The 21,133-nt window shown below is 37.3% G+C and overlaps 1 protein-coding gene across 2 annotated transcripts in view; it reads left to right on the forward strand.

Annotated features, from left to right (window-relative positions):
* The window catches only part of TTC26 (tetratricopeptide repeat domain 26), a 34,448-nt gene extending 25,311 nt beyond the window's left edge, over positions 1-9,137 (forward strand). For both annotated transcript variants that reach the window (XM_006185341.3, XM_032483453.1), the window contains 4 exons: positions 264-333; positions 1,161-1,267; positions 5,263-5,396; positions 6,816-9,137. In XM_006185341.3, the coding sequence (XP_006185403.2) occupies positions 264-333; positions 1,161-1,267; positions 5,263-5,396; positions 6,816-6,927 (423 nt within the window). In that variant the 3' untranslated portion in view covers positions 6,928-9,137. The remainder of the gene's footprint in view (positions 1-263; positions 334-1,160; positions 1,268-5,262; positions 5,397-6,815) is intronic.
* Positions 9,138-21,133: the final 11,996 nt, after the last annotated feature.

Here is a 21,133-nt window from a genome sequence, read left to right on the forward strand (position 1 = left end):
CTTTATTGCCCAGTAGCATGTGCAGTCGTTGATTATTCTATTCAAATCTCCTATATCCTTGCCAGCCTAATGTCACTTTGTGATATCAATAACTGAGAGAAGTGTGTTAAAGTCACCACAATTTGTCCTTCACTTTTCTTAGCAGCCTATATAGAATTTGGTCATTGACAGTGCTTGTTAATCATTAACGTAAGGCATGATATGGATATTTTTACTGCAAAAGCATCTTCGTGTTTATTTTTTCACCCTTTTTCCTCCTGCAGATTTTCCTTTTAATCCAAAGTGAGAAGATGAAAAATGACTACATTTACCTCAGTTGGCTAGCTCGGTGCTGTGAGTCTTCTTTTAAATGTTATAGAGAAATCCTCTTTCTCTTCTCTGTTGCATAATCTTCTGGATGGAGATTACATTAAGTGTCTTCTAATTTTGTTTTGAAGAATGCATAACCACTGAAATTAAGTGTTGTTAGTGCTACTCAGTCCAGGTGCCACGCACATATTTCATAAGCTTACCCTGTGTTTAGTTCTAGCATATGACATTGACCTAGCATGAACAGGCCTAAATGATGCCAAGTTCTTCCTTAGTCCCGTTAAAACTTACAGAGTCTTCATTTTTTTGTTTTGTTTTGTTAAATGATACTGTTCTGCTACTTTTACTTTTTCACTGTGGTGCAGGCCTGAAAAGTGGTAAAATGTCAAAAACATAATTTTTGTCTATTATATAACCTATTCTCTCTGTCTGTCTCTCTCCACTACCTTTTCTTGCTCCTTTTTTTCCACTTGGATTTAAAATGTTCACTGAGATTTTGACATCATGGGAAAATTTCAACAATTAGATATTCTAAATGAGGCTGAAACTGTATGAGTGGGACTGAACGAGTGATAGGTGAGTTTTAAGCAGATCAGCAAAGTGGGAACTACTAGAAGTCAACTCAACCTAAAAAGATATAATAATGCAAATCCCAACTTAAGTATTTTAAGTATGATAGAGTTCTAATGGGAAACCAGCTTAATCAATGCCAAAATTGCAAGCTTTCCATTTAAGAGCTGTTTACCGTTACTTGTATATTTGTAACATAGAACAAAATCCATAGAATAGCAAGATGCAGCAGTGTATTTTTTGTACATTTAATAAGTATAAATCTTTGCTTCTCTTTGTAGACATTATGAATAAGAAACCAAGACTAGCCTGGGAACTTTATCTCAAGATGGAAACCTCTGGCGAGTCCTTTAGCCTCTTACAGCTGATTGCTAATGACTGCTACAAGGTGAGTCTGAGTGAGACCTAAGGGGAGACTGAAGATCAGTATCACATTGCTGCACTGACTAGACATGAGGGAACCTGTCATACAGATTAAACGGCCATAGGTGAGAGGAATCGCGTAGTGATATCAGAAATGTCATCCCTTTTATGAATGAACTGAACTCAGAGGCAGACAGGATCTCTGGGTTTTATATGTATAAATGAAATATGAAGTAATATATATGAAATAGTGATTTAGAGAGGAGGTTTTAGATTTCTAAAGGCTGTGAATCTTTAGGTACCACGCAAGTAGAGATACTCATCTGGTAGTTGGAAGTTTGGTTCTGAAACTCAAGAAAGATATTCTCTGGCATTGAAACCAATTTGGAGAAATCATCACCATTTCCATAGTCATTGAAGCTCTGATAAATGGTGAGACTACCCAGGTAGGAAGTAAAATGAGAAGAAGAGAGAGTTGCAGACCAAACCTTCGGGAAAACCATGGTGCGAGTGGTAGACAAGAAAGACAAAGGAGCCAGAAAAAGAGAATAAGAAAGCAGTCAGAGGCAGTAAAGGACTAGCTCTCTGTGTGTGTGTGTGTGTGTGTGGAGTTGGAAATGCAGGGAGGAGGGAGGAGTTCGGGGCCCTAACCTATAGATTAAAAGCTTTTTAAAAAATTAACCTCAAATTCTGGAAACTCCTATTTTTTGACTATTTCTTCCTGTCCAAAAGACAGGAAACATCAGGTAAAGAGAGTCTAGTATCAAATTAATCAATAATAGCTCATTTCAAAGTGAATCATTACAAACATAAAGTGAATCACCATCAATAGAAAAGGTTTTCAAACATAAGAAACTTGAAAATGTTTAATAGGACTTGGTAGATGGCAATGACATTAAGTGGGTTAGGGAAGGCAGAGGGAAAGAAAACACTAAAGACAGGAATTCCGTTCAATTTTAGATGTATTAAGTCTGAAGTGTGTTTGGGGCTCCCAGGTAAAGATGTTACATGTGGGAAACTATCACGTGAACCTGGAGCTCCGGTGTTCGTGTGAGAGGTCTGGATTAGAGATATAGCTTTAGAAGTTAACAGTAGTTCACAGTGGTGGTGGCAGTGGCGGTGGTAAGAGCAGCAGCAGCGGTGGCAGCAGAGTATAGGAGACAAGGACATTAACCAGTGAATGGGGAGGAACCACGTGGAACACCAGTGTTTAAGGGATAAAAATAGAAAGAAGAGTCAGTGAAAGAGACAAAGGATGAAGATCAACAGAAAGGAAATAAAAGAGCCAGGAGAGAGGAAAAAAAGTGCTTTTCATCACTTTTTTTCTTTTTCCTATTTTACCAACTGCCAAGGAAGGAGAATGTCAGATCTGCAACTAGATGAAATTGCATGATGCCGGAGAAAACACTGCTAGGTAGAAAAGAGAATCCGATTAGGAAGCAGATTCAGCGAGAATAACGTGGACTACAGTCTTTTAAAAAACTGATGCTGAGGATAAGGAGGAAAATGGGGTGCTAACTTAAAATGGAAAACAGGGTTAGGAATTTTGGGGGGGATTTATTTTTACAGGTTGAGAGAGAGTTCTTTTTCTTTTAAAATAGTAAGACTATATCTTTAGGCAGAAGATAAGGAGCCATTGAACAGAGACATTAAATATTCAAGAGAATGGGAGCATTTTTGATGGAGTGAGGCCCTAGAGGAGGTGAAAGGAGGGTGGGCTTAAGATCCAAGGAAGGTAACAGGCTTGAAAAACAACTTGACATTACCTAGTGTTTTGGTGGTCCCATGACCACCCAGTAGTTCAGTGATTCCCTGGAAGGACTCATAGGACTCAACATAAACTTATATTCACAGCTAAGATTTATTACAATACAGAAGAAGCAGGGAAAAGATACATACAAGTGAAGACTAGGAAAGTCAAGCACAGGCTTTCTTATCTTCCCTCTATGCAGATTGCACAGTCACATTTTTCTCCAGCTGCAAACAGCAGAGATGTGTACAGGACATCCTTGTCCAGGAAAAACAGAAAGGACAAATAGGATAGAAATGGCAGAATTAAGTTCTGACATATCAATAATTGCATTAAATGTAAGTGGTCTAAATATACCAATTAAAAGACAGATATTGACAGAATGGATAAAAAAGATCACCCAACTATATACTCTCTATAAGAAACTCACTTAAATCTAATGATATAGGTAGGTTGAAAGTAAAAGGATGGCAAAAGATAGACCATGAAATAGTTACGCAGTTTCTTTAACAAACAAACATACACTTACCATATGACCCAGCAGTCACACTCCTGGGCATTTATCCCAGAGAAATGAAAACCTGTATCCACACAAATAACCTATTCACAAAGGTCAATAGCAGCTTTATTTGTAATATCCAAAAGCTGGGAACAGTCCTTCAGTAGGTGGATAGTTAAACTGCGGTTTAGCGTGGGATGCTACTCAGTAGGAAAAGGGAACTGTGATGATGAGCCCAACTCCATTCTTGACATTTGACTGCTGACAGCTTTTAAGCTTCACCCTCCCTCTTCCCCTTGTGCCGCACATCTGGACACAATGATGAGAAGGCCTGGGTACTTCCTTCTCTGGCACCATTGGGTGACCAAATGACAAAAGCCCTGCCTCTTCTCAGGAACCCTCACCGCAGCCCTACGCCCTAACCACAGGACAGCCCAGGCCAGTCTCCTTACCTCGCTCTCCCAGGCCGTTTTGGGCCTGTTTGAGAGGCCTGCCCTGCTCCCCCAGAGACCTCAATTGTGTAAGTAAGAAACCTTTTCATGTCCTCTTGGTACGTGTGTGGCATCATCCTTCTTGACATCCAAACCAAACTTTGGGAGGAGGTATCTCCTGCCTTTTCAGAGTCACATAGCAAGAGTAAACTATTGATACATGCAATAAGTTGGATTAACAAAGAATAACAAGAACATTATGCTGAGTGAAAAAAAAAGCCAATCTCAAAGGGTCCCATACTGCTTGATTTCACATACATAACATTCTTGAAATGACAGGATTACAGAGATGTAGAACAAATCAGTGATTGCCAGAGGTTAGGGATGGTAAGCTGGGAGGAGAGCACATGTGACCGTAAAGGGTAGTACAGCTCTGTGGTGATGGATTAGTTCCAGATCTTGACAGCGGTGGTGGTTATGTGAATCTACATGTTTGATTAAATGACAGAACTGCATACACACGTTGTAGTGATGTCGGTTTCCTGGTTTTGATATTGTGATATTGTACTGTGGTTGTGTAAGCTGTAATGGGGAAGTTGGTTGAAAGGTACATTGGACCTCTCTGTACTGTCTTTGTAACTTCCTGTAAATTTATAATTTTTTCAAAATAAAAAGATTTAAGGCTTCAATAAAATTGGTAACACTATAGATTTATGATTGTCTATCAAGAAAACTCATCTAAGCAAAGTTTAATGATATTCAGCATACTCTACAAGCCCAGGGAAATGTGTTGTATATTTGGGAAAGGTGTTTATCAAAATGAACAAAATGTTTAAAAGATTTCCTGTGTAGAGTAGGAGTCAGTATACATCTAGGCATTCTGAGACTTTTGGGACAAGGGAAAGACCATCCTCTTGGGGTTGAACATGATCAAATTAGCCTAAAATGAATGATAGTAGTCATCTACAGAATGTATTGAAGAAATTTGAAAGATAACCAGTTCAAATCACAGTCATCAGAGTTTATCCTCAAGATTAAAATATAAATAGAAGAAATGAAAAATGCATTGATTACAGCATAGTTAGACTATATGTAGGAAAAAATGTTATATTTTTGAAAATTTAATGAAAGTAGGGGGATTTAAACTGAACCCATAAACATAACATTGGTTTCTTCTTGTTTTAATAAGGTATTGAAATGTATCTAATTTGCTAACTGAAAATGTCATTATCCATTTACTTGTTTCATGATGTAGTTCTGTTTCATGATATCTTTACATTTAGTTTCATTCTTTGCAATTTCTTGACTACAAATATACCACAATATTTTCTTTTATTCAGATGGGCCAGTTTTACTATTCAGCCAAGGCATTTGATGTCTTAGAGAGGCTGGATCCTAACCCTGAATATTGGGAAGGCAAGAGAGGTGCCTGCGTAGGCATATTCCAGATGATCTTGGCCGGGAGAGAACCCAAGTAAGTAGACAGACAGGAGACACTACCTTGTGCACTTGCTGGTTCCTGAGGGATGGGAAGTGGTTTTTTTGGATGACATCTTCTGGAAACTACAAATTATAATGATGTTTTAGAATGATGAATGAAAGGTTAAGTTTTCTATTTCTATCTGATCTTTTTCTTCCAGAATGTTATTTTATAGAATCACATCATTCTAAACTATGTATATTGGGGACATTAAGTATATTACAGCTCTTAAATATAAAAGTAATATATATTTGGCTTCAAATGAATTTCCATTTTCATAAACAATGTCTTTTCAATCTCTTCCACTCTTTTCTTTGCCTATTGGCTTTTCTCTTGTGTCTCTTAGTTTAGACCTCAAAAAATTAGGAATGGAGTAGGTGTAGTTAATAATTTTTTTTTCTTTTGCCTTCTTATGTTCCAGGAAATACTGAGATTTAGACTACATAAAATTAAGTGGCTTATAGCTCCATTTGTAGTAAAATTTAAAATACTTAAAACTAAATTCTGTTTTCTAAAAATAATTTCATGGAATGTATTTGTACTGGTGTGTGAATAGTATGATGTGACTATTTTATAAGTAAATAATCTATCAAAAATTACTTCCTGCCTGTATCTACTTCCAGTCCTAAATAAAAGTTTAAAAGAATTTGGCTAGGTGAAAGAAGATGCTTGAAGGAAAAAATAGAAAATATGAGAGAACCCTTAGGGAAGAGGGTCACTAGGCAGTCACCTATAGACTTGATAAGGTAGTAGGGAAGTTTTAGGATGCATTCCTTAAAACATGAGTTTTCATTTTAATTAAATTTAAATTATTTAAAATATAAATACTGGGCATTTGCCAAATCTTGGTCTTTAACTTTCCTCTCTTCCATATTTATTAATATATTATTTTCCTTGAATAAATCACCTACCCCTGGCTTTGTAAAATTTTACAGATATGGCAGTGATACCCAGCTTAACGTAATTACCACCTTAACCAAAGGAGAAATCTGAGACTCAGACAGAAGTGACTTGTTAGTGTGGAGCTAGAATTTGAACCCAACTCTTTGACCCTAGTTCCTTGATATACACTTTCTACTCTGTCATGCAGAAGAAGCATAGAAACGGAAATTCTGACGTTACAGTAGGACAAAAAGATATCATATATATGATATATATCATATATATAAATAAACAAGGGAAACTTGGGTTGGTGAGGACTTCATAGAATTTCCATTTTACTCTGTCACCCTAGGAATAGGTGACAACATAAGATAAAAACTAGGAAGTCTGTAATTGCTTTATGAGTGCACAGTGAGAGAGAGGCAAAAATGCCCCATGAGAAGGATGGGAAGGACCTAGTGACCTGTTTCTTTCACTTGTTAGTTTGCATTCTTTATTGAAACCCTGTGTCCTGCCCAATGCTTTCCACAGAGAGACCCTACGAGAAGTGCTCCACTTACTGAGGAGCACGGGTAACACGCAGGTAGAATACATCATCCGGATCATGAAGAAATGGGCCAAAGAGAACAGAGTGCCTGTCTGACGCGGCTCCCGAGTCCTGAGGAACCAGTCAGCACTTCGGCAGAAACTTGGAAATCACTTTCCTCACGTCAACATAAGGTGCAGGGCCGTTGGATTGACATTTCCTTTCTCGCTCATTGAGCCTGAAGGTCAGTGGGTGGCTTGCTTAGGCCTAGCCTCCTGGCCTGGCCGAGCGCAGTGCTGTGGTCTGTGCTGTGGCTTCTGAAATATCCAATGAGCAATAAGACTTTGGACTTGTCTGGTGCCTTTCTTCCAAAAATACTCTTACGTACTTTACTGACTTTAAAGAGAATGGCATAATTTTTAAAATATATATTAGCATTCCATGGCATTTTCTCCAAGCTGCAATAACAATACCTTTGATACTCAAGGGTCACCATTATTCTATCTTAATTTTAGCCATCTATGTACATTATTCTGATTACTGGGGAGTTCCATAAAAGGTTTTGTATTGTATCTCTGAATCTTGGTCGAGGAGAGGTTATAAATAGTTATATCATTCTAAGAATGGCAGCAGTATCCTTTATCAAACTGTTCAGTCATTAATGGATAAGAGGCTGACAGGGTGACTCTTGCAGTGGTTGAATTCTTGATGACATTACAGTGGAGTAACATGAGTATTGCAGTTTTTTAAAAGGTGAGTACAATGAAAAAAATCTGTGTGGGACATTTAAAGGTATTCAGGAAACAAAGTATAAAAATCTCATCAGTCACTTCTCCATTATATTTTAGGTAACATAGCAGGTTAGGTTTTTTTCTTCAAGTATCTAGCTGAATAAACATCAATTTTGAAAGCAGGGCTACAAAGATTATTTATTAACGTAATGGTAATAATACATATAATAGTAATAATACATGGATCGTGTAGAGCCCTTTGAGGGATCTCCTAATGGCTGGACTCTTTTTCCTAAGTTGTATTCCAGCCCAATGTTTCTGAGCTCTCGCAGCATAAACCTATTATAAAAAAGAATTTTTAGGCTTACAACCTATTTTCAGAAAATAGACCTACGTGTTTTTTATGTACCACATTACCTTTGTTTCTCCATTATATGATTTTTTTTCTATTAGTTTAAGGTTCCAGCATTACAGGTGTAGCGAGTGCAGAGCCATTCCTATCTAGCATGAGAACCGAAAGTCATAATTCCTTGAAGCACCAAAGACAAGAATTCCTATAAGCACCATGTCAGTTTTTCGACCTATACCCCCAACATCCACTGTGAATGAAGAAGTTGTACAGAATGGAGGCGGGAACATGGCAGGAGTCCGAGCAGCTGAGGGGAGAGGGTCAGTGACCGCAGAGAGCCTTTGCCTTCAGACAGTTACAAGAGGTTCTTTTGGCTCTGCTCAAGAAGATGGCCAGTTTTCCAGTCGTTTATTTAGACCCAGATCTAATCAATTCAGAGCACAAATCAAAATAAACTGGCCTGAATAACTGAATTTTAGACAACACGGTTGTATCATTTTTCACATGCCAAAGCTTGTGTATCCTCATTATGTTGTTTCTATTTTTTCAATAATTGGTTCTCAGCATCTAAGGTACCAGGTGGGTGAGATCAGGACAGAACCTGCTGTAATCTTTAGAATCCTGGTGATTCTAACTTACCTCACTTAAAATATTAGGAAACATCATAGGAGATAAAGACACACAGAACTTTTCAGAGGTTCTTGGCAATGAATTTTGTCTTCCAGTCAATTGCTATTATTTTCAAATTTCCTATACTTGGAAAGCTTTTCCATTGATGGTGATTTACTTTTAAATGAGCTTTTGTTGAACTTAACACTCTAGCTTCTTCCTGCCATTTTCCTATCTTTTGAGGAAAAAACCCAGATATTCCCAAAAAAGCAATTCTCAGAATTTTAGATTAACCTTTTGAAAAGTTTTTAATCTATAGAATGGAGCCAAAAAAAAAAAAAAAAAACATAAGGACTAGTTAAAGAGAGATACTATCCAATTCTGTTAGGATAGCTCCTTCTGAAACATCTTAGCAGGGTCTCAGGATTGCAGAGTAGTGCTACACAGAGAGGGGAAGGTCCAAGCCTAGGAATGTAGTGCAGGGTGCATGGTTCATAGCATCAGTGTACACTGTATATAATCTGTAGCAGATACTACTGGCAAATGGAAAAATTTTTAATTATTTTTGTACTTCAAAAGAATTATATTCCACTGTAACATTCCAATTAAAGTTTATTGTTTGGTTCTTATTTACAATATTCTGTTGATTGTGGTGAGTGCAGTTTCTATGTATGTCATGTGCCGTCTCTCCTGTCTTTCCTGATCTCAGAATGAAGGAGGAAACACAAAGTTTTAGGCTCCACAATTTATTCTTTATGAGAGGAAAATAAGAAGCCCCATCCACCAAGGCTTGTGGTTCCTGCTCAATCATATCAGGTTTGACTCTTTACTGAGTTACAGCCCGTTCCAGAAGTTGTTTGACTGGTGCATAGTATAATGCTTCACACATAGAAAGCTCCCAAATACTTGATGACTGAATAATTAAATATATAGTAACTGTAGCCAAGACATGGAAGCAACTTAAATGTCCATCAACGGACAACTGGACAAAGAAGTTGTGGTATATACACACGCGCACACACCCACAAAATGGAATACTAATTAGCCATAAAAAATAAAATAATGCCATTTTCAGCAACATGGATGGACCTAGAGATCATCATACTAAGTGAAGTAAGAAAGAGAAAGAAAAATACCATATGATATCATTTATATGTGGAATCTAAAAAAAAAAAAAAAAGGACACAAAGAACTTATGTACAAAACAGAGACAGACTCACAGACATAGAAAACAAACTTACAGTTACTGGGAGGGGAAGGGGATGGAGAGGGATAAATTGGGAATTTGGGATTGGCAGATACTACTATATATAAAATAGATAAACAACAAGGTCCTACTGTACAGCACAGGGAAATATATTCAATACCTTGTAATGGCCTATAATGAAAAAGATATATATATAAACGTGTGTGTGTGTGTGTATAAATGAATCACTATGCTGTATACCAGAAACTAACACAGCATTGTAAATTGACTATACTTCAATTAAAAGAAACTATATATATATATAGTATCTGGTAGAGCAGGGGCCTTGGGAGATGTGACCTCATATATTCTGGTTCCCATCTAATTATTGTTTCATGGTGTGCCAAGCATATACCAGGTGCTAGGGATGCAAAGATAAATAATGCACAGTCCCGATCCTTAAGGAGCTCAGTCTAACAGAAGTATACACAACTAAACACAATAGCGTGTGATTATTGTCATCGAGAGGAACAAACTATTGAAAGATAAAATAAGGCAATGGGAATGTTTGGATCTATGTCAATGGGACACCTACCTCATTTGGGAGAAGCAATCAGAATGGACTGTGCAACTCAGCAGCTGGCAAGATGCCCAGGCTTCTGCCATGTGTGTAGCACATGCAACATACATCCAAGCACACAGAAGCCGAAGGCCTGCTTTCCTCCTCTGTGGCTTGCTACACTTAAAAAGTCGCAAGCTAGTGAGCTTAAATTACAAATAGTTGTATCTACTTTCTAATGGCAAAAATGAACTAGCTATTTACTAGCTCCTGAATTTACGACTCCCTTCATGTGATAGTCATCTCTCTTCTCCATCCTATAAAATACTTCTTAGATTTTTATGTGTTTTCTGCTAACATTCAAACAGTATTCTGCCTATTTAGAGATGCTCTCAGAGAAGCAGAGCTAGAGACCTGATGAAGTGCCTGTAACCTCCCTCAGCTCTGGACTGCAGGCATGTGTGAAGGTATCAGACAGCACACAAAAAATGGTAGGTGACTACAGTCAGCTGATGTGTGCGTACTGAATGTATATAGACAAGTTTGTACCTTTTTTTTGCATCAAAGCCCTCTCTTTAAATAAAGCCTGATATCAAATACAATAGAAACTGCCCCGTAGCCAGGGCAAAGGGAGGAAAGGAGGCAGACACAGCATGTCTACCACTCAGGCTGCCCCTCAGGGCAACACAGTTTGCAAACCTCAGATATAGGGAAGAAGTTCCCAGATAGGTGCACCTCGGGGGCAAGGACGGTGGGAGGCACAGTTGTGGGCACCCGTTGCATAAACTACGGATGCGTTGGATCTAATCCGATTCATCATTTTTTGTACACTGACATTTGTTCATGTATTTATTTGGTCAGTTACTTATATCCCCCTGTGTTCCAGAAACGATTTGAGATAGGTTACCAAAATATACAAAACAATAATAGATAGAAGGCATCTAAGAGCAAAGGGAACCAAGAGTACAGTTCATACACAAAGAATTACCACAAGATGGGCCAGAATTCACCTTCAAGCTTCCCACCAACCAAAGCAAAGGGGAAAACACAACCAGATAGAAAAATTAGGTCCATCTGTGTGAATGAACTCCCTACAAGGAAGGAAAAACTGAATTCTCAGGGATCTCTAATTGTCAATGGGGTTTGAGTTAGGTTTTTTGCATCAATAACTTAGACGTAAGTATATGCTGAAAAAAACTTTCAGGGGAATTATTGCATCTCTAAATATGTACAGGTCTTTCCTACTATGCACAGTTAAATAATTACACATGCCCTTCTATTTTTAATTTCCTCTAGACATATAATTATACTCTCCCAGTTTCTGACTGAGGAGTGGTTATTAATATGTGAAGCTGAGACATGTTATTCAAATTTTTTTTTAATTACAAGTGTATGTTAGGATGAAAGTGAGGGTAACAGTGACCCAGCGGGTAATTGCAAGGTACTGTGAAAGCAGTGAAGTGCTGGGATAGAACAGCTTACACATTCACTGAGAATATTCAACAGGGAAAAACATTGCAGAACAGGTCGGATTAAAAAGGCTACATGGGGGAAGTGAATCTTAGGATGAAACTTGAAATATAGCATTTAAATACTTGAGAATAAGTGAACAGCTACGTCAGACGAAGACAGCATAAATGAAGCCATGAGTAATATCTACAGATGTTTAATCTTAACTTTTATTGTCCCTATTTACCTACTTTCATAGAGAGGTCATTTGTTCTTTGAAAAACAGTATGGCCTTTTTTTGTAAACTTGCAGTTTTGTGCCACTGACCCAGCAATTCCACTCTTCGGTATGTGTTCAAGAAACACTTCTGTAGCTATAGACCAGAAATAGACACAACGTTATAAACCAACTATATTTCAATAAGAATAAAAGTATACAAAAAAAAAAAAGGAATCCTCCTGTCCATGTACACCACATACAAGAATGATCCTTGCAACACTGTCCCCAAGAAAAAGCTAGAAAATAGCCCAGATACCCATTGACAGGAGAGTGGATAAACAAACTCTGGTCAAGTCACAGTGAAATATTATACAAAATAAATGAACCACAGCCTCTTGCAACAATACAAATGAATCTTAGCAATATATTGCTTACAGCAATACCTTTTAATAAGGTAAAGACAACTCAAATATAAAGATACAGTCAAAAGAGAGACAGAACAAGGGAGTCAGGGTGGTGGTGACCAGGAGGCGGGCTGGGGCCCAGGAGATCACACAGAGAGGCATGTTATCATCAAGGTTCTGTTTTCATGTTGCTGGTGAGCCACAGGAGTTTATGCCTTAATAAAAAGAAACTATAAATTAAAATGCTTTTAAAAATAAATAGTTAAATAAAAGGGGAACAGTGATGAGTATATGTCTTGAACGAAAAATTATGACCAACCCAATATCCTGTGTACCTGAGGTAAAGCAAAACATAAATATATAACCACAAGGAAATACTGCTAAAGGTAAACAATGATTGCCTTCAAATAGTGTAGTTAGTGAACTGTACTTCATATCTTTATTTTCCTTATTTTCCAGTTTTTCTACAATGAACATATGTTACTTGTTTAACAGAAAAAGACGACTAAAACAGTTTTAAAATATTTTTAAAACCGAAAAAGCGATCTTATGTTTACACCTAATAAAACGAGTAATTCCTTCATATCACCTAATACCCAGTCCTTATTCAAATTTCCCCAGTTGTCCCCAAAGTGGCTTACTAGAATTAGGATCCAAACTAAGTTGAGCATTGCATGTAGCTGTTACACCCCCAACCCTTAGTTTTTTTTTAATAGACATCCCTCCCCACTTTTTCCTAAGCCATTGATGTGGGAGGAACTTGGGTCATATATGTCGTGAAATGTCTCACATTCTGAATTTGGCTGATGCTTCCTCAAACATTGGTTACCTTGTTCCTATATCAATCAAACTGCCTTAAAACAGATAGTAGATCTAAAGACTGAGTAGATTCAAGTGTAGTTATTTTACACTTTGTAGGTGGTAGCATGTACTTCCTTCTGTCTCATGCCAGGAGACTCATGGTGCGTGGCTCTCCCATTTTAGAAGAATTCTGCTCTTCTCATTAGTAGACCTATATTACTAAAAGATTGTAGTCAGTTATCATTATATTTTTAATTTCATCAATAAGAAATTTGGGGAAATTGTTTTCCTTTTGTCATTTAAGTAGCTACATAATATTCTCAATTTTGCCTCTTGACCTGCAAAGCCTAAAACATTTACTAAACTGGCTCTTTACAGAAAAAGTCTGTGACTCTTGCTCTAGAATACTGCCTTATCTGCCTCGAATGAAACTTTCACGCAATGTATGGTTGGAACACTTAACGGGAAAATTGTTGGGATTTCTCTGAGCTTCTGTACTGTATGATTCCACTTGTATGAGGTATCTAAATCAGTCAGATTCACAGAAGCAGGAAGTAGAATGGTGGTTACCAGAGGCTGGAGGGAGGGGGAGAAAGAATTGTTTAATGGGTATAGAGTTTTAATTCTCCAAGACAGAAAAGTTCTGGAGTGTACATTACACATAAAAGTTGTTAAAAGAGTAAATCCTAAGAGTTCTCATCACAAGGAAAAGGGCTTTTTTTTTCCCTAGTTCTTTAATTTTGTATCTATATGAGATGATGGATATTCACTAAAGTTGTAATCAATTCATGATAAAGTGAAATCATCACGCTGTACACCTTAAACTTAGTACTGTATGTTAATTATATCTCATAAAACTGGAAAAAAATAAAATAAAACAAAAAAATAAATTCTGGAGATGTGTTGCACAACAACATGAAGATATTTACTAATGAACTGTACATTTTAAAATGATTTGATTAAGATGGAAAATGTTATGCTATGGGTTTTTTTTTTTTTTTACCATTATAAAAAAAGGTAAAGGGATTTAAAAAGATATACCATACAAATACTAATGAAAAGAAAGTTGAAGTGGCTATATTAATAAGCAGACGAAGTAGACTTCAGAGTAAAGAGCCCAGGGAAACCACTCGAATCATTTTCCTTGTTTTTGAATTATTAATGTTGCTCCCAATATCCTCAACTCTTGGAACAACTGTTCTTACCAAAAGGCTAGTTTATTTTCTTTGGATATATTTTTCATCGGCTGCTACAAGCAAGCACAATTTAATTAGCTCACCATTGGTAAACAGCTTTCCTTGCTTGGCTAACAAGTGAACCACCCAGAAACTTTGGTTGCAGCCTCATTTTCATTTTTTATTTTTGTGAATAAATTCTGCTGTGATTTAAATTTTTCTAATTCTTTTGAACTTTGCCTTCCTGTGAGTTGGAAGTGTTGTGATGACTGCTTAATCTGGTAATGTGACATGTATTGAGTTCTTTTAGCACCTGTTACAGTATCATTACATAATAAGCATGATGCTTTGACATGTAATTTGTCACAAAATCATTCATACTCCACTGTGCCTTAAAGGCTCTAATACCACAGGGTGAGGACGCATTGTTGGGGTTCCTCTAATGATACTAATGATATACCAAGTGTGTAGATCCTGATTATATGTTGAAGGAAAGGGAAATGACTACCAGGTGGGTCTGCCGACCAGTGGACGTGAGCCAGGACTGCACTTATTACCTGGTGCCCAGCATCACCCCCCTCAACAGTGAGCCCATGATACATTCTGGGTCTCTGTGTATGAGGGTCAACCAAGACCCTAAGTCTCCCAGTCCTCAAAAGAGCTGGGTATTCCTTAGTGTGCTGACACCTGAGTAAACAGCCATAGGTCCAAATTTTGGGCAAGAACTGGGGAAATCATGAAATACACACTTATGTTTTGTACAGTTCTATGCGTTTTTGCAAATGTATAAGGTCATGTAACAACACATATATGTTATATATATGTAGGTCTGTTAAATATATATAATATATATGATTTTTTTGTATAAAAAAATTATTTTTAAAAAAGAACCCCAGGTTTAAGTTCATGCTCACTCTCTGTGATTGCAACCACTATTTGGAGACCAGGATTAGACCTGGGCATCCATCCAGCATGTCAGTGGAACTCAAAAAAGAAAATTACAGGAACATTGTGACAAAGAGAACTAAACCTTCTCGTGGGGGAGGCAGGCACAAGTTGCAGACAAACATGCAAAACTCAGATTGATAAACGACCTTGGACTTCTCAAGAGCAACTCTGGAAGCTTTAAAATAATGCTGTAATGCCTTAAGAATTCTGAGGGAAAATTATTTCCAACTAGAAACTGTCATTCAAGTATGTAGTAGAACAAATATCTTTTCAGACATGTACGTAACATAAAATTAGCTCCTGAATTTTGTGCTCCACCAAAAATATGGGAACAAACTAAGGAAAAGAGAAGACATGAGGACTCCAAATTAAGAGAGGTCGGGGTGAAGGGAATGCCTGCAGTAAGGGTGGAGACATTTCAAGACAGATGTGCAACAGTCCCACAGATCAGCCAGCACAGACAGGAACAGGTCAGAAGGCTCCAAGTTCAGCTCATTCAAGACCAAACTGAATATCTCACTTGTTAACATATAGAGGAGAGTCTGGGAGAGAGATTGGAGATAAGCTGTACAGAAAATGGAGCAAATGAGAAGACAATTAAAGTGTGCAGGACACGAAAGGTGAGTATAACTCTCTCATGGCTCAGTTGTAAGAAGTGTTTATATGGTCATAAAACTGTAAGCACTGAACACTGATTCAACCAAAAATTTATCCAATAGTATTGGGGTGGGGGTGGGTGGAAAGTATCCCTGTGTGGCAGATGTGTGTGAGAAAAAGCTAAATCTTCATATTTCATTGCACTATAATAAATGAAGAGGGGAAAAGTCTACAGTTTAGTTCTGAGAGGCGGAAGAGGCTAAGCAAACCAAAGGATCAGACCAGCCATATTTGCAGGAAGCACTTTGCCCTGTAGCAGAGAAGCTGTCGTTGGGAACAGCGCCACAGTTGCTTATCAGAGGAGGTGGGAAAGAGTAAACGCAAAACCCCCAGTCTTAGGTAAACACCGGCCAGTGGGCGCGTGGCCCCAAAGTCCCCCAACATGCATGTCTGACACAATAGCTAGTCTAGGAAAACTCATCTTCTTTGAAGATTAGTAACTCAGACAACACAGCTAAGGATCTATAGAAAATATAAGTGAGAAAGAACGAAGGAAGGAGGGAAGAAAAAGAGTGGGGGACGAAGGGAGGAAGGAAGGAAAAGAGAAAGTCAAATGCTGGACCAAACAATATGACTAGAATATTGGTGATGTGTACAGGAAAGCTGTAACTAAGTACTCTCCTCTGACAGAAAAGTAGCAAATCGTAGTTCATTGATATTTCATCTCTAAGATATCATTAAGGGAAACAAGACGAGTAGTAAGTATGTAAGTGTATTTTACAATACCAGGCTAAACATAAAATATGGAAAAAGAAAAATAGATTTCATCATTGATCATAGTATGGAATATCAGACAACATCTAAAGAAATGGAGGATTAAGTGCATTATAAAATTATCCCGTTTGAACAAAAATACAAACCTTCCAAGTTATCAAAAGTAACATACACAAAACAAATAGATCCATTCATGGAGGGTTTTTTAAAAAGGTTTAAAGGAGAAAGCGTGGTATAAAATAATGTGACAAGATTATGCTCAAACATACCTTTCATGTCAAAGTGTAAATGGGCTTAACTCACCTATTAAAAGAAAAAAGATCGGCACATTGGATCATAAAGCAAAATCTAACTGTGGTGTTTACACATAAATGTTGACAATACAAAGATGGCAACAGGACAATTAGGCAAGTGCAAATAAAAAGAGAACAGGTGTAACAACAAAATAGGGCTGAATTTAGGTCAAAATCATTAAGCAAGTCAAAGAAACACACTTTGAATGACAAAGGTTCCATTTCTCAATGAAGATGTAACAAGAATAGACAACAAAGAAAATAGCATCGATCTTCAAAAAGCAGAGTTACAACAAGGACAGCAGTAGTAGGAGATCATGGTTCATGGCAGTTGAAATGAAAAAATGTAAGTAAACCATGTAGGTGACTTAAATATCACAACTAATAATGAATATATTGTTAATACAGCTCATACCTTGAAAACAGAGGACAGACTTCCTTTTCAAGAACCCATAGAACATTCAATAAAGTCGACTGCATTTTAGGCCACAAAGAAAATAACATCAAACACTTAATATGAGTACTTACGCTGCACCAGCCACTCATCAAAGCACTTCACACACATTAACTCACTAAATCCCAACAACTTGAAAAAGTATATTTGTTATCCCTTGCCATTTGCAGACTAAGGCATGGGATGCTGAAGTAGCTTGTGCCAAAGTCACAGGGTTAGTCAGCAAGAGTCTCAAAAACAAAGCCAGTGTAGGTATTTTTCTCATCACAATGCCATAAGTAGAAGTTAATAATTAAACCAGAAAACTAAGAACCCCGCCGCCCAAACATTGAAAAAGAAGAATTTTTAAATTTAACCGACCAACCAAGAAACCCAAATAACAAAACAAAAACCTCGACAAAAAACACCCTTTAACTTTTGGGTAAAAGAAAATTTACATGATTTCCAAACTGGGTTGGAGAAAAAACTGAGAGGACAAGTTATGGTCTTGAATCCTTACATTAATAAGCAGAAAAAAATAAAAATGAGTAACTTAACCATCTTATCAAGAAGTAATAAAAAGACATTGAGGGGGGAGGGTATAGCTCAGTGGTAGAGTGTGCGCTTAGCATGCACGAGGTCCTGGGTTCAATCCCTAGTACCCCCATTAAGATAAAGAGATAAATAAACCTAATTACCTGCCCTCCCAAAAAAAGAACATTGGGGGAAAAAAGCACTCTACAAAGAAAAATTAATAAACTCTGAAGTTAATGAATTTAAAACTAGAAAAATGGTACAACTAATAAGTTGTTTCTTTAAAAAAAAATAGATGAAACTTTACCGAGTCAAGATGAGAGGGGGAAGAGAGAGGACTTACATGCGAAATATTATGGCTCTTGGATAAATTCAGAGCTGGAAATACTGAGCTAAATAGTATGTACATTTGCATTTTGACAGGTGTCGCTGAATTGCCATGTACAGAGGTTATTCCAATTCCTGCCTCCCTTAGCAACGAATGAAAGTGATCTTTTCCCCAGACTCTCAGCAGCATAGTACTCTCAACTTTTAAAAATATTTGTCTATCTGATAGACAAAAAATATGTCTATATATAGGTTTTCAGTGTCTATACTTTTGTGGGTGCAGTCTTTGCTAGAAATGGAATCAGTGGGGTTTTTTTAATTTATTATTTTGTGTTTGTTTCTTTGTTTTGGGGAGTAGGTAATTAGGTTTATTTACTTATTTATTATGGTGGAGGTACTGGGGATTGATCCCAGGACCTCGTGTGGACTAAGAATGCACTCTACCACTAAGCTATACCCTCCCCCTGGAATCAGTGTTTTGTTTGAGTTATGAAAAGAAATTGGAAGCTTTTCTCCTATTATATATACTGAACCACTTTAAATAATATTAAACTTACTGTCCTATAAATGCTTGGTAGAATTGCCCTCTGAAACTGGTTCTAGACATTTTTTTTTTTTTTTGGAGTTGGGGGTTAGCTCTTTGGTAAATGTTACTGATTTCTTCAGTAGTAATTGGTCTGCATTTTCTATTGTTTCTGGAATCAGTTCTGTTACGCTTGCTTTGTTTTTTTCAAGGATAAGCCATCACTGTGATTCACGGTGATTTTACCACAAAGCATCACCCATTCTTTTGCTCTGCCATCTTATCCATCTCATGCAGTGGACATCTCGTGGAGGGCCTCACAGTGCCCTTGCCCTTCTTGGAGCAGCACCCTTCCCTCCATCCCCAACCTCAACAACCTCATTACAAGATCCTGGTGGCTGTACCTTCATCACAGTTATTTGATCTGGGGGTGAGCACCTGACCCAAACTAGGCTGATCAGAGAGACTTTTCTGTGACTTTGGAATTGGATGTAAAAGTTTCCTGTCTTAGTCTGGGCTGGTCTCTCCAACAAAGATGTTTTAAAAAAAAGAATTTTTGGAAAAGTAAAATAAGGCTAATTTTTAATCTGGGAGCCAAGAAAGCTAGTTCACGGGGGAGGTGGGGGAAGGCAGAATAAAACAGATCTGAGAGAGAAGCAGAAATGAGACAGAATATTGCCTGGAGTCCGTGAAGCTTTTCTAGTCCCTAATTCTGGTTCATCTTCTTGGGGCCTGATGACATTCCTTCTCATGGGCTCTGGGAAATACTCTTGCACTGGCTTTATAAACTTCTCTGTGTATACAACTAGCTTCTGTCAATTTCTTTTAAGAAATCTGAAACCAAAAGTTATAGTATTATTCAGTTCTAATGCCACTGCCCTTCCTTCAGCCCTGCTGGGGCATGGCAGTTCATTCTAACCTGCCGGGTCACCATCCTCCACCTCTAACTCTATGGTCATGTCTTCCCTTGTTCTATTTATCCATATCCTCATCCTTAAGAAGTAAGTGGTCCCTCTTTCCCCCATAAAGTTTTCCCAACTATTTCATACCTCTTTGATTTCTCCCTACTCTGTCCCAATTATCCATGTAACTTTTGTATATTAGGAGAAGAGTTGAAAAATGTTTGCCCACCTATGCCAATAACACTGAAAGTTTTTTCCATCTCAAGCATCTGACTTTCACACAAAATCTTTTAGTCTTCTAGCTTCTGCTGCATGAAATTCCCATAGCCATGCCCCATGGTTACAATCTCATGAACCTGTCCAAGACTAAATCTACTATTAGTTTAGTATTTCATTATTTATACACAATTTGGATCAAAACAGGTTTTGCTCAAGGGAAATATTCAACATGAATTCCATGACATATCCCTTAAAATTGGAAAATAGGAAAGTATTATCCTTTATAAGTATAAAAGCTGAATAGTATAGAGTGTCCATTAATAAGTTCACTGTATAAACAAATTATGGAATATTCATAAATGGAATACTACACAACAAGAAAAAAGAACTACTGATAATGTGCAAAATATGGATGAATTTCAAAACCTAATGCTGATTAAATGTTCAGAAATATCAAACCACTATGTTGAGTATCAGGAACTAACATAATGTTGTAGGTCAATTATAGTTCAAAAACAAACTCATAGAAAAAGATCAGATTTGTGGTTACCAGAGGTGGGGGGGGGGGTGGAAGAGGGGGAATTGGATGAAATTAGTCAAAAGGTACAAATTTCCAGTTATAAGATAAATACTAGGGATGAAATGTACAACATGATAGATATGTTATATACGAAAGTTGTTAAAAGCGAGTACTGAGTTCTTATCACCAAGAAAAAATTTTGCTCTAGTTCTTTAATTTTGTATCTATATGAGATAATGGATGTTCACTAAACTTATTGTGGTAATCATTTCATGATGTATGTACAGCAAATCAGTATGCTGAACACCTTAAACTTAGACTGTGCTGTATGCCAATTATACCACAATAAAACTGGAAGAAAAAAATTAGAATTCTGGAGAGATGCTGGTGATGGTGGTTGCACAACAATGTGAACATACCTAATGCTAATCTGTACATTTTTCAATGGTTAAGATGGTAAATTTCATGTTATGTGTATTTTACCAAGAATAAAAAATTTTTAAAAAGTAAACACACACACCAAACAAAAAAACCCCATGTTGACTGAAAGAAGCCAGTCATGACACATAGGAGTATATACCACATCATTTTATGTATGTAATGTTCAAGAACAGGCAAAACTAACCTATGGTGAAAGCAGTCAGAATGAGGGTTACTCCTGGGAGGGTACTGAGTGGAAAGGGACATTAAAGCACCTTTCTGGCCTAAGGGAAATCTCATGTATCTTTAAGTGGGTAGCGGTTAAAGGTGTGTATACAAATAGCAAAATTC

This window comes from Camelus ferus, chromosome 7, assembly GCF_009834535.1.
Source record: "Camelus ferus isolate YT-003-E chromosome 7, BCGSAC_Cfer_1.0, whole genome shotgun sequence".
In the NCBI taxonomy this organism is placed as follows: domain Eukaryota; kingdom Metazoa; phylum Chordata; class Mammalia; order Artiodactyla; family Camelidae; genus Camelus; species Camelus ferus.